This window comes from Triticum aestivum, chromosome 5A (assembly GCF_018294505.1).
Source record: "Triticum aestivum cultivar Chinese Spring chromosome 5A, IWGSC CS RefSeq v2.1, whole genome shotgun sequence".
Classification (NCBI taxonomy): domain Eukaryota; kingdom Viridiplantae; phylum Streptophyta; class Magnoliopsida; order Poales; family Poaceae; genus Triticum; species Triticum aestivum.
The window spans coordinates 344,953,727-344,968,571 of NC_057806.1; the positions used below are offsets into that span (position 1 = coordinate 344,953,727).

Consider the following 14,845-nt stretch of genomic DNA (forward strand, 5'->3'; position numbering starts at 1 on the left):
TAAGGCCGTGGTTAAATATCAAAGTAGGATGGGAAAAGTACTCGACGGAGAGCAATTTGCAATAGCATTCTGTACTTGATGCTTTGCAGCGTCTTGAAGACATCATTCCGTCGTAGTCTAGGTGGTTAGGATACTCGGCTCTCACCCGAGAGACCCGGGTTCAAGTCCCGGCGACGGAATTATTTTTAATACTACTATAAACCATAGTTTTTAAGGCGGTAAGGCGACCTAAGGCGCTGGGGGGCGCCTTATCGCCTAGCGTCCAAGGCGGGACGCCTTAAAAACAATGCTATAAACTCACTCCAAGTAAGAGATCAATCAATAATATTTCAAACATCTTTTTCGTATCAAAATATTCATAGTAATGACAGTCGAAGCTAGGACATTTTAGTTCTTGACTGGCAGCATCGATGCTGTTCTTAAATGCAAATAGCGCTGGTCAAACTATATGTGCTGTGTTAACTTAGTGCTTACTCCTATATATAGTACACTTAAATTACTAATACAGCATTGCCAATACTTCAGACGACCTGAACACCCACCCAGCAAAGTCAGCTATGTGCCTGCCTGTCATAACAATTAACAAGAGCAGCATAAGGTAAGCATTTATTTAGATAAAAAGAACAGCTATAGCACCGAAAACAAAATTTCATAAATTGGATAAAAAGTTTGTATACACTAATGGAAGTCGGTTAACTCTTAAAAAAATCATATCATCCAGTCAAAAAGGTTTATTTATGTTCATACAAGAGTTTTATAGGCTTGGTGCAAACAAAACTGACGACCTCCATTCTTTTACGGTAGTGTTGTGCACGTGTAGGTGTGTCTGGTTTACAATGTGTGCAGTCTTGCGTTCACCGTTCAAACTAGACCACACTTTTGTGTTCACAACCAAGGAAACCGTAAGTTCTACAGTAAGCATGTAGCAAGCTGCTTACAGCGATAAGCAGACAGTAGGTCCATCCTGCAAAACTGATATCCTTCAGTCACGAGGTTTATATTCACAGATGAGTTCTTGGTACAAACAAAACTGATGACCTCCATTCTTTTAGGGTACTATCGTACACGTCTTGATGTATCTGGCTTACAATGTGTTTAGTCTTGCGTTCACCGTTCAAACTATATCACACTTCTGCATTTTCGACTAAGGAAATCGTAAACTCTACAGCAAGCATTTACCATTGAATCCAAAACGCGCAAGTATGGCAAGAGATACGAAGTTACTCACTCGTAGCAATTAGGCTATGAGCATCAAATTAAAGTCAACAAAAAGGAGATCAGAAACATCACCAGTTAAGTGGGGCTTCATTTCACATTCCATCCACTCAGCCGCTTCCTGGGATTGGAGCATGCGTCGCCTGTCGTCGACTGGCGAGGTATTCTTCATAGTCCGAATCACTCTCAGATTCGCTAATCCATCCATAGCAGGGACGCCTTGCTCTACTAGTTCCTGTAGCTGCAGGATGTGCCATTGTAGCCTCAGGAGCAGGCGGGTCGATGGGCATAGGGTCTGCTCCCTCAACTGATAACTCAGCCCCAGGTGGCATCTCATTGTGCATGTCCACAATTGGCATGTCACTTGCTGTTGGTGCCTCAGAGATTGCTGCTTCCTTTTGCTGCATTACACACCAACCAAGACCAGTTAAGAATTGCACCCAAAGCCTCAGTTTAGAGCTAAACATGAAATTATATCACAACAGCTGAACTAAAGTTTGGTACAACAGGGAACACACTTTTGTCAACCCAGAATGCATATACAAATATACTCCATGGTGAAGCATATTTGGCTACCCAACAATTCATCTGACACTGAAGCACGACTCCAGTTCTAACTCAAAGACATCCAAACAACTTATATTCAAGAGATTCAATTCCAATTGCCTAATTATGGGCTCAATTCCATGAACCAGACAGGGTTAAAAAGGGAATTCTATTGCTTCATGATAGAACACAACTTAAAATGCACGACCCAGTTCACCAGCCAACTGTAACAGCATAAATGTAGAAATCAAACAAATAATTCGTTTTCCTCTGGCTTTTTATGTATAACTAAGCTTGTATGTCAAGAACGCACCGAAATGTAAAAGGTAATTACCAGAAAACAAGGAAATTATGAGAGAACGTATGGACAATCAAGGGTGAAGAAATCAACAGCAAGAAAAAATGCATCAATCATGGAAATAAATGAACCCTACTAGATTCCATTTTCGCCTACTCAACTTCCGTATACCATGTTATTCTAACACTAGAGAGCTTTTTCGTGAATAATACATAACTACAGCTAACCTAACTAAAACAGCAAGCAATGGGCAAAGAACGTGTTAGTTTGTAAACACTTGGACCAAAACCTGAAGCCTAAGGGCATCTCTAGCAGATCCCTCAAAAGTTATATGTGAGAGAGCAATTTCTGTTTTGAGGGTGCTATCTAGCAGATCCCTCAAACCTTTACTTCCTCAAAAAATTGACTTTGTATCCCTTAAAAGTTTCCCCAATTGCCTATTTTTAGTCCAGAGAAGCTACTTCTCAGGATAAGAGCATCTCTGACTGATCCCCTATAATTTAGGGGAAACGCCCGAGTATATTTGGAGTATATTATAAGGAGTTAGAGGGTGGCCGTTTCTAACTGATCCTCTATATTTAAGTCCCTACAAAAATTCTGCTCAATTCTTTTAGCCTTGTAACATACATTTCAAACAATTGCATACTATTTCATCAATCATCTAAGGATCTGCTAGATTTAGAAAAGTTTAATCCCTTAAAAATTATAAGGAAATGAGATAAGAGATACATTTTGGACTTTTAGGATAGGGAATCTGCTAGAGATGCCCTAACATACAATAGAGTAGCCTTCATAACTTAGTGTGCTGCTACTTATGGAAAGAAATTAACGAATGAATTGTATGGATAAAAAAGAAGTTGCATCAACGAGCTATAATGATTAACTACTAGAGAACAAACTTATATCTTTGTTATGAAATGAAATGCATCCCTCCAATTTTCTTTAAACCGTGAAAAGGAATTCCCAATTTCCAATGCATTGGGAAACTGTGTACATGTTGTCACTTGGAATACATTAAAAGTGCAGATCAGTCGACCCAAAAAGTAAGGTCGGGAACATGAAGATTATTTGTGTTTCTTTTAGAGAAAGAGGCAAATCAAATTGATGGATGAAACATGAAAAATAAGCAGGAACAAGAATCACACGTGTGAGATAGGCGCAAGAAGTGCAATTGAGAAGGGAGCTCACTTTAGGCTCCTGCTGCTGCTCTTCCTGCTCCTGCTTCTCAAATAGTGCGTCCTGCACGACCCGGTAGTCATCTTCCTTCAGGAACGACGAAGCATCCTCACCATAGACCTGATTAGATTAGACCACCAAATCATGACCTTGGAACCACAAGGAAGAATCTCACGAACTAGTGTCGATCGACCAACTCCTCAATCAGTCGAGGAAACCGCGGTAATAGAGAAAGGGAAGAAGCAACATCGATGCTCCCAGCAGAATGCCGATCTCTGGGACAGTCCTCGAGGTTATTGAACCCAACATAACACTGGGATTCGGGTACGACAGAGAGGCGGAAAAGGGCGAAGGAAGGGAACCTCGATGAGTTGCCCGACGGTGCTGCGGATGTCGGCCTCGGCGTAGCCCATCCGTCCGAAGTGGTCGATGGCCCCGCGCATCAGGCGGTCCGCCTGCGTCGGCGGCCCGCGCCCGCGCCCGCGCCGCCCCGACATTGCTGGGCTTTTCCTCTTCTTCTCTTTGTGAACTTGGGGTTTTCCTCTCGTTGGCTGTAGAGTAAAGAATGGGGAATGGCTCGCAGGGCTTTTGCGTGAGGTTGTGTCAGCAAAGCTTTGCCCACGCACCGTTTCTGAACCGTTGGATCTGTAGAGGAAGGTTAGGATCCATCCCCGGTGTCTAATTTCTTGTGTGAAATGAAATCACCCTGAAATCAGAAGATTTAGGCCAGATTTGAAATGTGGTAATTGGAAAAGTGTAGAAATACAAAAAAATATATGCTATGACTTGCTGAATTCACATGAAACAAAACCACGGAATTATTGAGAATAAACCCTTTTTTCCAAGGGAGGGTCTTGGGCTGGGGCTACTCCAGCCCAATTACTATCTTCATGTTTTTGTTTGTCATGAAAGGATTTATACTATATTATTGCTCTTTCGCTAGATGTGGAGTATCAGTTATTAACGGGAAGAGATACGATGGAATTGCCACACCAATTGGGGCGTCGGGCTCATGTATATTTATAGCACATGTGCATGTTGTCTTGCAAGGCAATAATACAATCAGTCATGCCAACCAAATATTGACAGGATCGATTGAAAAGATTGACTAAGCCGACAGGCAAAATGTATGCGAAATAAATCGGTAGGGTGGCGATCTATGCGAGAGAGAAAATCAAAGGAGTTCGTTCGATGAGGATCATTCGACTCGGGGGTCGTCTGTATCTGTCTCTAAATTTACACACTTCACTCATGAACTTCTTCCGTTTCCGATATAAATTTATAGGAGGCATTAGTTCCTTGAGATATATTGACATTAATTATCAAAATTCATCAAAAGAGTTAGATGAACTTTCACCCTACACTTCCGCACTACCACTAGTGCAGAAAAGCCTACTAGCGGCATTAGGAAAGCATCGTTAGTGGCGCGGATGGGGAACGCTGCTAGTATCACCCCGCTGATAATACTTAGTAGTGGCCAACATGATATTGGTGGTGTCGGCTACCAACATCAGTGACAACTTCGGTACCTATGGTGTTGGTCGGCCAATGCTACATGTACTTATAGTATTTGTGGCGTACACTTACCTTCAACGGTACTATAAAGTATGACAGAATAAAAATGCATTGCATATGAAATCACATTATTTTACATAATTGCATTGCATATGAAGTCATATTGCATTATAAAATTGGATTGCATATAAAAATCACATTACATTATATAATCAAGTGCATTGGCGCCGGTTGTGTCAGATCGAGGGTTCCAGCAAATCCTGGAGGTTCGAACACTTGGGTGCGCACGAAGATCTCTCTCTCTCACTCACTCACTCTCGTGATGATCTCTAGGCCTAGCTCACTGAACCCAAGGAACAAAAGACACGAGAGTTTATACTGGTTCGGGCCACCGTTGTGGTGTAATACCCTACTCCAGTGTGATGTGGTGGATTGCCCTGTAGGCTGAGGATGAAATAGTACAAGGGAAGAACAGCCTCCTGAGGAGAAGTGCTCTTTAGCTCGGTGAGCTTGTGTGTGTGAGGATGGTCTGAATGATCCATCCCTTACTAAGGTGGTGGCTAGTCCTATTTATAGAGGCCCTGGTTCTCTTATCAAATGTTTAGGCGGGAAGGGGTCCCACAATGGCCAATTTTGAAGGGAGACAACCAGTACAAGTTATCCTGATAAAAGGTGGTCTTCGCCTGCCAAAGGCTCTGGTGGTGACGCCGCCGTGGGCTCCGCGGTGACCTCCGTCCTGCCATCCTGCTGGTCTTGGTCTTATTGCACCGATATGGAAACCTTCGCCTGATGCCTCGGGACTCCTCGCCTGCGCTTCCCTCTTTAGCATCAAAGAGGAAACTGGCATCCTGCACCCGCTGGCGCCCGCCTGACCTTGGTCGTCATGGCTCACGTCACGCGGACCTCCCGAGGTGCACCTTGCATAGATATCTCCGCTCCTCAGGAGCCAGCCTAGGGAGGTCGTCCCGGAGGAGGTCTTGGTGTCGTCCGCCTCGCGAGGCTCAGCCCCTCGCGAGGGTCTTGAGTGGTTGCTGGTGAAGATGGGTCGTACCAGGCCGCTGGATGAGCCACGCCCTGGGCCGCAGGCAGGCAAGTCTAGGTACCCCCGTTCCCAAGACGCTGACAGTACCCCCGTTCAAGACCCCGCCCGTATGTACGTACGTGGTCATATTTACTTGCTTGCATCCTGGCTGTACGTATGTGTACATGCTACGTGCGCGTCTCTACTACGACACGTGCCCTTCCTGAAGGAAATATACCCTAGAGGCAATAATAAAGTTATTATTTATTTCCTTATTTCATGATAAATGTTTATTGTTCATGCTAGAATTGTATTAACCGGAAACATAATACATGTGTGAATACATAGACAAACATAGTGTCACTAGTATGCCTCTACTTGACTAGCTCATTTGGATATCAGAAGTGTCCTGGGTGAAATCGGGATTTTACCGGAGTACCGGGGGTTACCGGAACCCCCCCGGGGGTTTAATGGGCCAAGATGGGCCTTAGTGGAAGAGAGGAGGGGCTGCTAGGGCAGGCCGCACGCCCCCTCTCCCTCTAGTCCAAATTGGACAAGGAGGGGGGGGGGGCGGCGCCCCCTTTCCTTCCTCTCTCACTCCTCCTTCCCCCTTCTCCTATTCCAACTAGGAAAGGAGGGAGTCCTACTCCCGGTAGGAGTAGGATTCCTCCTGGCGCGCCTCCTCCTGGCTGGCCGCCTCTTCCCCCTTCCTCCTTTATATACGGGGCACCTCTAGACACACAAGTTGATCATTGAGATCTCTCCAGCCGTGTGCGGTGCCCCCCTCCACCATAATCCACCTCGGTCATACTGTAGCGGTGTTTAGGCGAAGCCCTGCTGCGGTAGCTTCACCAACATCGTCACCACTCCGTCGTGCTGACGAAACTCTTCCTCGAGCTCTACTGGACCGTGAGTTCGTGAGACTTCACCGAGCTGAACGTGTGCTGAACGCGGAGGTGCCGTACGTTCGGTGCTGAGGATCGGTCGATCGTGAAGACGTACAACTACATCAACCGCGTTGTCATAACGCTCCCGCTTAACGGTCTACGAGGTCACGTGGACGACACTCTCCCCTCTCGTTGTTATGCATCACCATGATCCTGTATGTGTGTAGGAAAATTTTGAAATTACTACATTCCCCAACAGTGGTATCAGAGCTAGGTTTTATGCGTTGATGTTATATGCACGAGTAGAACACAAGTGAGTTGTGGGCAATACAAGTCATACTACTTACCAACATGTCATACTTTGGTTCAGCGGTATTGTTGGATGAAGCGGCCCGAACCGACATTACGCGTACGCTTACGCGAGACTGGTTCTACCGACGTGCTTTGCACATAGGTGGCTGGCGGGTGTCATTTCTCCAACTTTAGTTGAACCGAGTGTGGCTATGCCCGGTCCTTGAGAAGATTAAAACATCACCAACTTGACGAACTATCGTTGTGGTTTTGATGCGTAGGTAAGAACGGTTCTTGCTCAGCCCGTAGCAGCCACGTAAAACTTGCAACAACAAAGTAGAGGACGTCTGACTTATTTTTGCAGGGCATGTTGTGATGTGATATGGTCAAGACATGATGCTATATTTATTGTATGAGATGATCATGTTTTGTAACGGAGTTATCGGCAACTAGCAGGAGCCATATGGTTGTCACTTTATTATATGCAACGCAATCGCCCTGTAATTGCTTTACGTTGTCACTAAGTGGTAGCGATAGTCATAGAAGCAATAGTTGGCGAGACGATAACGATGCTACGATGGAGATCAAGGTGTCGCGCCGGTGACAATGGTGATCATGACAGTGCTTCGGAGATGGAGATCACAAGCACAAGATGATGATGGCCATATCATATCACTTATATTGATTGCATGTGATGTTTATCCTTTATGCATCTTATTCTAATTTGTTTGATGGTAGCATTATAAGATGATCTCTCACTAAATTTCAAGATAAAAGCGTTCTTCCTAAGTATGCACCGTTGCCAAAGTTCGTCGTGCCGAGACACCACGTGTTGATCGGGTGTGATAAGCTCTACGTCCATCTACAATGGGTGCAAGCCAGTTTTGCACACACAGAATACTCGGGTTAAACTTGACGAGCCTAGCATATGCAGATATGGCCTCGGAACACTGAGACCGAAAGGTTGAGCATGAATCATATAGTAGATATGATCAACATAGTGATGTTCACCATTGAAAACTACTCCATTTCACGTGATGATCGGTTATGGTTTAGTTGATATGGATCACGTGATCACTTAGATGATTAGAGGGATGTCTATCTAAGTGGGAGTTCTTAAGTAATATGATTAATTGAACTTAAATTTATCATGAACTTAGTACCTGATAGTATTTTGCTTATCTATGTTGTTGTAGATAGATGACCCGTGCTATTGTTCCATTGAATTTTAATGCGTTCCTTGAGAAAGAAAAGTTGAAAGATGATGGTAGCAATTACACGGACTGGGTCCATAACTTGAGGGTTATCCTCATTGCTGCACAGAAGAATTACATCCTGGAAGCACCACTGGGTGCCAGGCCTGCTGCAGATGCTGCTGACAATGTTAAGAACGTTTGGCAGAGTAAAGCTGATGACTACTCGATAGTTCAGTGTGTCATGCTTTACGGCTTAGAACCAGGACTTCAACGACGTTTTGAACGTCATGGAGCATATGAGATGTTCCAGGAGTTGAAGTTAATTATTTCAAGCAAATGCCCGGATTGAGAGATATGAAGTCTCCAATAAGTTCTATAGCTGCAAAATGGAGGAGAATAGTTATGTCAGTGAGCATATACTCAAAATGTCTGGGTATCATAATCACTTGACTCAACTGGGAGTTAATCTTCCTGTTGATAGTGTCATTGACAGAGTTCTTCAATCACTGCCACCAAGCTACAAAAGCTTCGTGATGAACTATAATATGCAAGGGATGAATAAGACTATTCCCGAGCTCTTCGCGATGCTAAAGGCTGCGGAGGTAGAAATCAAGAAGGAGCATCGAGTGTTGATGGTCAATAAGACCACCAGTTTCAAGAAAAAGGGAAAAGGGAAGAAGAAGGGGAACTTCAAGAAGAACGGCAAACAAGTTTCTGCTCAGGAGAAGAAACCCAAGTCTGGACCTAAGCCTGAGACTGAGTGCTTCTACTGCAAACAGACTAGTCACTGGAAGCGGAACTGCCCCAAGTATTTGGCGGATAAGAATGATGGCAAGGTGAACAAAGGTATATGTGATATACATGTTATTGATGTGTACCTCACCAGAGCTCGCAGTATCACCTGGGTACTTTATACTGGTGCTGTTGCTAATATTTGCAACTCGAAACAGGGACTACAGATTAAGCAAAGACTGGCTAAGGACGAGGTGACGATGTGCGTGGTAAATGGTTCCAAAGTTGATGTGATCGCCGTCGGCACGCTACCTCTACATCTACCTTCAGGATTAGTTTTAGACCTAAATAATTGTTATTTGGTGCCAGCGTTAAGCATGAACATTATATCTGGATCTTGTTTCATGCGAGACAGTTATTCATTTAAACCAGAGAATAATTGTTGTTCTATTTATATGAGTAATATCTTTTATGGTCATGCACCCTTAAAGAGTGGTCTATTCTTGTTGAATCTCGATAGTAGTGATACACATATTCATAATGTTGAAGCCAAAAGATGCAGAGTTGATAATGATAGTGCAACTTATTTGTGGCACTACCATTTGGGTCATATTGGTATAAAACGCATGAAGAAACTCCATACCGATGGACTTTTGGAATCACTTGATTATGAATCACTTGGTACTTGTGAACAATGCCTTATGGGCAAGATGACTAAAACGCCGTTCTCCGGAACTATGGAGCGAGCAACAAATTTGTTGGAAATCATACATACTGATGTATGTGGTCCGATGAATATTGAGGCTCACGGCGGGTATCGTTATTTTCTCACCTTCACATATGATTTGAGAAGATATGTGTATATATACTTAATGAAACATAAGTCTGAAACATTTTAAAAGTTCAAAGAATTTCAAAGTGAAGTGGAAAATCATTGTAACAAGAAAATAAAGTTTCTGCGATCTGATCGTGGAGGAGAATACTTGAGTTACGAGTTTGGTCCACATTTGAAACAATGCGAAATAGTTTCGCAACTCACGCCATCCGGAACACCACAGCGTAATGGTGTGCCCGAACTCATAATCGTACTTTACTAGATATGGTACGATCTATGACGTCTCTTACTGATTTACTGCTATCGTTTTGGGGTTATGCTTTAGAGACGGCTACATTCACGTTAAATAGGGCACCATCAAAATCTGTTGAGACGACGCCTTATGAACTATGGTTTGGCAAGAAACCAAAGTTGTCATTTTTTAAAGTTTGGGGCTGCGATGCTTATGTGAAAAAGCTTCAACCTGATAAGCTCGAACCCCAATCGGAGAAATGTGTCTTCATAGGATATCCAAAGGAAACTATTGGGTACACCTTCTATCACAGATCTGAAGGCAAGATATTCGTTGCTAAGAATGGATCCTTTCTAGAGAAGGAGTTTCTCTCAAAAGAAGTGAGTGGGAGGAAAGTAGAACTTGATGAGGTAACTGTACCTGCTCCCTTATTGGAAAGTAGTTCATCATAGAAACCGGTTCCTGTGACATCTACACCAATTAGTGAGGAAGCTAATGATGATGATCATGAAACTTCAGATCAAGTTACTACCGAACCTCGTAGGTCAAGCAGAGCAAGATCCGCGCCAGAGTGGTACAGTAATCCAGTTCTGGAGGTCATGTTACTTGACCATGACGAACCTACGAACTATGAAGAAGTGATGATGAGCCAAGATTCCACAAAATGGCTTGAGGCCATGAATTCTGAGATGGGATCTATGTATGAGAACAAAGTGTGGACTTTGGTTGACTTGCCCGATGATCGACAAGCCATCGAGAATAAATGGATCTTCAAGAAGAAGACAGACACTGACGGTAATGTTACTGTCTACAAAGCTCGACTTGTTGCAAAAGATTTTCGACAAGTTCAAGGAGTTGACTACGATGAGACCTTCTCACCCGTAGCGATGCTTAAGTCCGTCCGAATCATGTTAGCAATTGCCGCATTTTATGATTATGAAATTTGGCAAATGGATGTAAAGACTGCATTCCTGAATGGATTTCTGGAAGAAGAGTTGTATATGATGCAACCTGAAGGTTTTATTAATCCAAAGGGAGCTAACAAAGTGTGCAAGCTCCAGCGATCCATTTATGGACTGGTGCAAGCCTCTCGGAGTTGGAATAAACGTTTTGATAGTGTGATCAAAGCATCTGGTTTTATACAGACTTTTGGAGAAGCCTGTATTTACAAGAAAGTGAGTGGGAGCTCTGTAGCATTTCTAATATTATATGTGGATGACATATTGCTGATTGGAAATGATATAGAATTTCTGGATAGCATAAAAGGATACTTGAATAAGAGTTTTTCAATGAAAGACCTCGGTGAAGCTGCTTATATATTGGGGATCAAGATCTATAGAGATAGATCAAGACACTTAATTGGACTTTCACAAAGCGCATACCTTGATAAAGTTTTGAAGAAGTTCAAAATGGATCAAGCTAAGAAAGGGTTCTTGCCTGTATTACAAGGTGTGAAGTTGAGTAAGACTCAATGTACGACCACTGCAGAAGATAGAGAGAAAATGAAAAGTGTTCCCTATGCTTCAGCCATAGGCTCTATCATATATGCAATGTTGTGTACCAGACCTGATGTGTGCCTTTCTATTAGCTTAGCAGGGAGGTATCAAAGTAATCTAGGAGTGGATCACTGGACAACGGTCAAGAACATCCTGAAGTACCTGAAAAGGACCAAGGATATGTTTCTCGTTTATGGAGGTGACAAAGAGCTCATCGTAAATGGTTACATTGATGCAAGCTTTGACACTGATCTGTATGATTCTAAATCGCAAACCGGATACGTGTTTATATTAAATGGTGGAGCTGTCAGTTGGAGCAGTTCTAACCATAGTGTCGTGGCGGGATCTACATGTGAAGCGGAGTACATTGCTGCTTCGGAAGCAGCGAATGAAGGAGTCTGGATGAAGGAGTTCATATCCGATCTAGGTGTCATACCTAGTGCATTGGGTCCAATGAAAATCTTTTGTGACAATACTGGTGCAATTGCCTTGGAAAAGGAATCCAGATTTCACAAGAGAACCAAGCACATCAAGAGACGCTTACACTCCATCCGGGATCAAGTTCAAGTGGGAGACATAGAGATTTGCAAGATACATACAGATCTGAATGTTGCAGACCCGTTGACTAAGCCTCTTCCACGAGCAAAACATGATCAGCACCAAGGCTCCATGGGTGTTAAAACCATTACTGTGTAATATAGATTATTGACTCTAGTGCAAGCGGGAGACTAAAGGAAATATGCCCTAGAGGCAATAATAAAGTTATTATTTATTTCCTTATTTCATGATAAATGTTTATTGTTCATGCTAGAATTGTACTAACCGGAAACATAATACATGTGTGAATACATAGACAAACATAGTGTCACTAGTATGCCTCTACTTGACTAGCTCATTGATCAAAGATGGTTATGTTTCCTAACCATAGACATGATTTGTTACTTGATCAATGGGATCACATCATTAGGAGAATGATGTGATTGACTTGACCCATTCCGTTAGCTTAGCACTTGATCGTTTGTTTACTGTTATTGCTTTCTTCATGACTTATACATGTTCTTATGACTATGAGATTATGCAACTCCCGAATACCGGAGGAACACTTTGTGTGCTACCAAATGTCACAACGTAACTGGGTGATTATAAAGGTGCTCTACAGGTGTCTCCGATGGTACTTGTTGAGTTGGCATAGATCAAGATTAGGATTTGTCACTCCGATTGTCGGAGAGGTATCTCTGGGCCCTCTCGGTAATACACATCACTATAAGCCTTGCAAGCATGATAACTAATGAGTTAGTTATGGGGTGATGTATTATGGAACGAGTAAAGAGACTTGCCGGTAACGAGATTGAACTAGGTATTGGATACCGACGATCGAATCTCGGGCAAGTAATATACCGATGACAAAGAGAACAACGTATAGTGTTGTGCGGTTTGACCGATAAAGATCTTCGTAGAATATGTAGGAACCAATATGAGCATCCAGGTTTCGCTATTGGTTATTGACCGGAAACGTGTCTCGGTCATGTCTACATAGTTCTCGAACCCGTAGGGTCAGCACGCTTAAAGTTCTGTGACGATCGGTTTTATGAGTTTATATGTTTTGATGTACCGAAGGTAGTTCGGAGTCCCGAATGTGATCACGGACATGACGAGGAGTCTCTAAATGGTTGAGACATAAAGATTTATATATGGGAAGCCTATATTTGGATATCGGAAGTGTTCCGGGTGAAATCGGGATTTTACCGGAGTACCGGGGGTTACCGGAACCCCCCGGGGGTTTAATGGACCAAGATGGGCCTTAGTGGAAGAGAGGAGGGGCTGCCAGGGCAGGCCGTGCGCCCCCTCTCCCTCTAGTCTAAATTGGACAAGGAGGGGGGGGGCGCCCCCCTTTCCTTCCTTCCTCCCTCCTCCTTCCATCTTCTCCTATTCCAACTAGGAAAGAAGGGAGTCCTACTCCCGGTAGGAGTAGGACTCCTCCTGGCGCGCCTCCTCCTGGCCGGCCGCCTCTCCCCCCTTGCTCCTTTATATACAGGGGCAGGGGCACCTCTAGACACACAAGTGATCATTGAGATCTCTCTAGCCGTATGCGTTGCCCCCCTCCACCATAATCCACCTCGGTCATACAGTAGCGGTGTTTAGGCGAAGCCCTGCTGCGGTAGCTTCATCAACATCGTCACCACACCGTCATGCTGACGAAATTCTTCCCCGAGCTCTACTAGATCGTGAGTTCGTGGGACATCACCGAGCTGAACGTGTGCTGAATGCGGAGGTGCCGTACGTTCGGTGCTTAGGATCGGTCGATCGTGAAGACGTACGACTACATCAACCACGTTGTGATAACGCTTCCGCTTAATGGTCTACGAGGGTACGTGGACGACACTGTCCCCTCTCGTTGCTATGCATCACCATGATCCTGCGTGTGCGTAGGAAAATTTTGAAATTACTATGTTCCCCAACACTTCCTTACTCGCCCACGGTTCATCGCTGCAGCCTGCAGACAGACCGATCGACCAGTATGTACGTACACGTTCGTGACCAGAATGACAACGCTATGTACGCTTCGACCAGGTGGGTCCCGACTGTCAGGCACTTCCTTGCGTGCAAAGATGTAGGTGGTGGGTCCCAGCAGTCAGGGGAGAAACGTTTTTTCGCAAAATACGGTGGCCCGTCCGATGGGTCCCTGCTGTTAGGTGGAGAAATCATTATTTTGTGCATAATAAGGAGGCACTTCCTTGCTGCGGCCGTGGACCCAGATGTCAGCCTCTCCACGTACAGTACTCTTCCGATGGAAATCATGTTGGGGAACATAGTAATTTCAAAAAAAATCCTACACACACGCAAGATCATGGTGATGCATAGCAACGAGAGGGGAGAGTTTCATCCACGTACCCTCGTAGACTGTAAGCGGAAGCGTTATGAGAACGCGGTTGATGTAGTCGTACGTATTCACGATCTGACCGATCCAAGTATCGAACGTACGGCACCTCTGAGTTCAGCACACGTTCAGCTCGGTGACGTCCCATGAACTCCGATCCAGCAGAGCTTCGAGGGAGAGTTCCATCAGCACGACATCATGATGATGGTGATGATGATGCTACCGACGCAGGGCTTCGCCTAAGCACCGCTACGATATGATCGAGGTGGATTATGATGGAGGGGGGCACCGCACACGGCTAAAAGATCAACCGATCAACTTGTGTGTTCATGGGGTGCCCCCTGCCCCTGTATATAAAGAAGGGAGGAGGAGGAGGCCGACCCTAGAGGGGGCGCGCCAAGTGTGGGGAGTCATACTAGGACTCCCAATTCCTATTAGGATTCCCCTTTTCCTTTCTAGAGTAGGAGAGAAGAAAGAAGGAAAGAGAGAGGGAGTAGGAAAGGGCAAAGGGGGGGGGGGCGCCCCCT

General features: G+C 44.4%; 1 protein-coding gene and 1 non-coding gene across 3 annotated transcripts; one reads left to right on the forward strand and one right to left on the reverse strand.

Moving 5' to 3' along the window:
• Positions 1-106: 106 nt before the first annotated feature.
• Positions 107-179, forward strand: TRNAE-CUC (transfer RNA glutamic acid (anticodon CUC)). Its single transcript has one exon. It is a non-coding gene; the product is annotated as a tRNA-Glu (tRNA).
• A 135-nt stretch (positions 180-314) lies between these two features.
• On the reverse strand, positions 315-3,826 carry LOC123103298 (uncharacterized). 2 transcript variants are annotated; one of them, XM_044524828.1, is made up of 4 exons: positions 3,598-3,826; positions 3,248-3,355; positions 1,291-1,616; positions 315-563 (listed from the first exon to the last, which is right to left on the reverse strand). In XM_044524828.1, the coding sequence occupies exons 1-3, from the start codon at positions 3,730-3,732 to the stop codon at positions 1,326-1,328; spliced, it is 534 nt and encodes a 177-aa protein (XP_044380763.1). In that variant the 5' UTR covers positions 3,733-3,826; the 3' UTR covers positions 315-563; positions 1,291-1,325. The 2 variants fall into 2 exon arrangements, with proteins under 2 accessions (XP_044380763.1, XP_044380762.1); XM_044524827.1 differs by having other exon boundaries at positions 315-567.
• Positions 3,827-14,845: the final 11,019 nt, after the last annotated feature.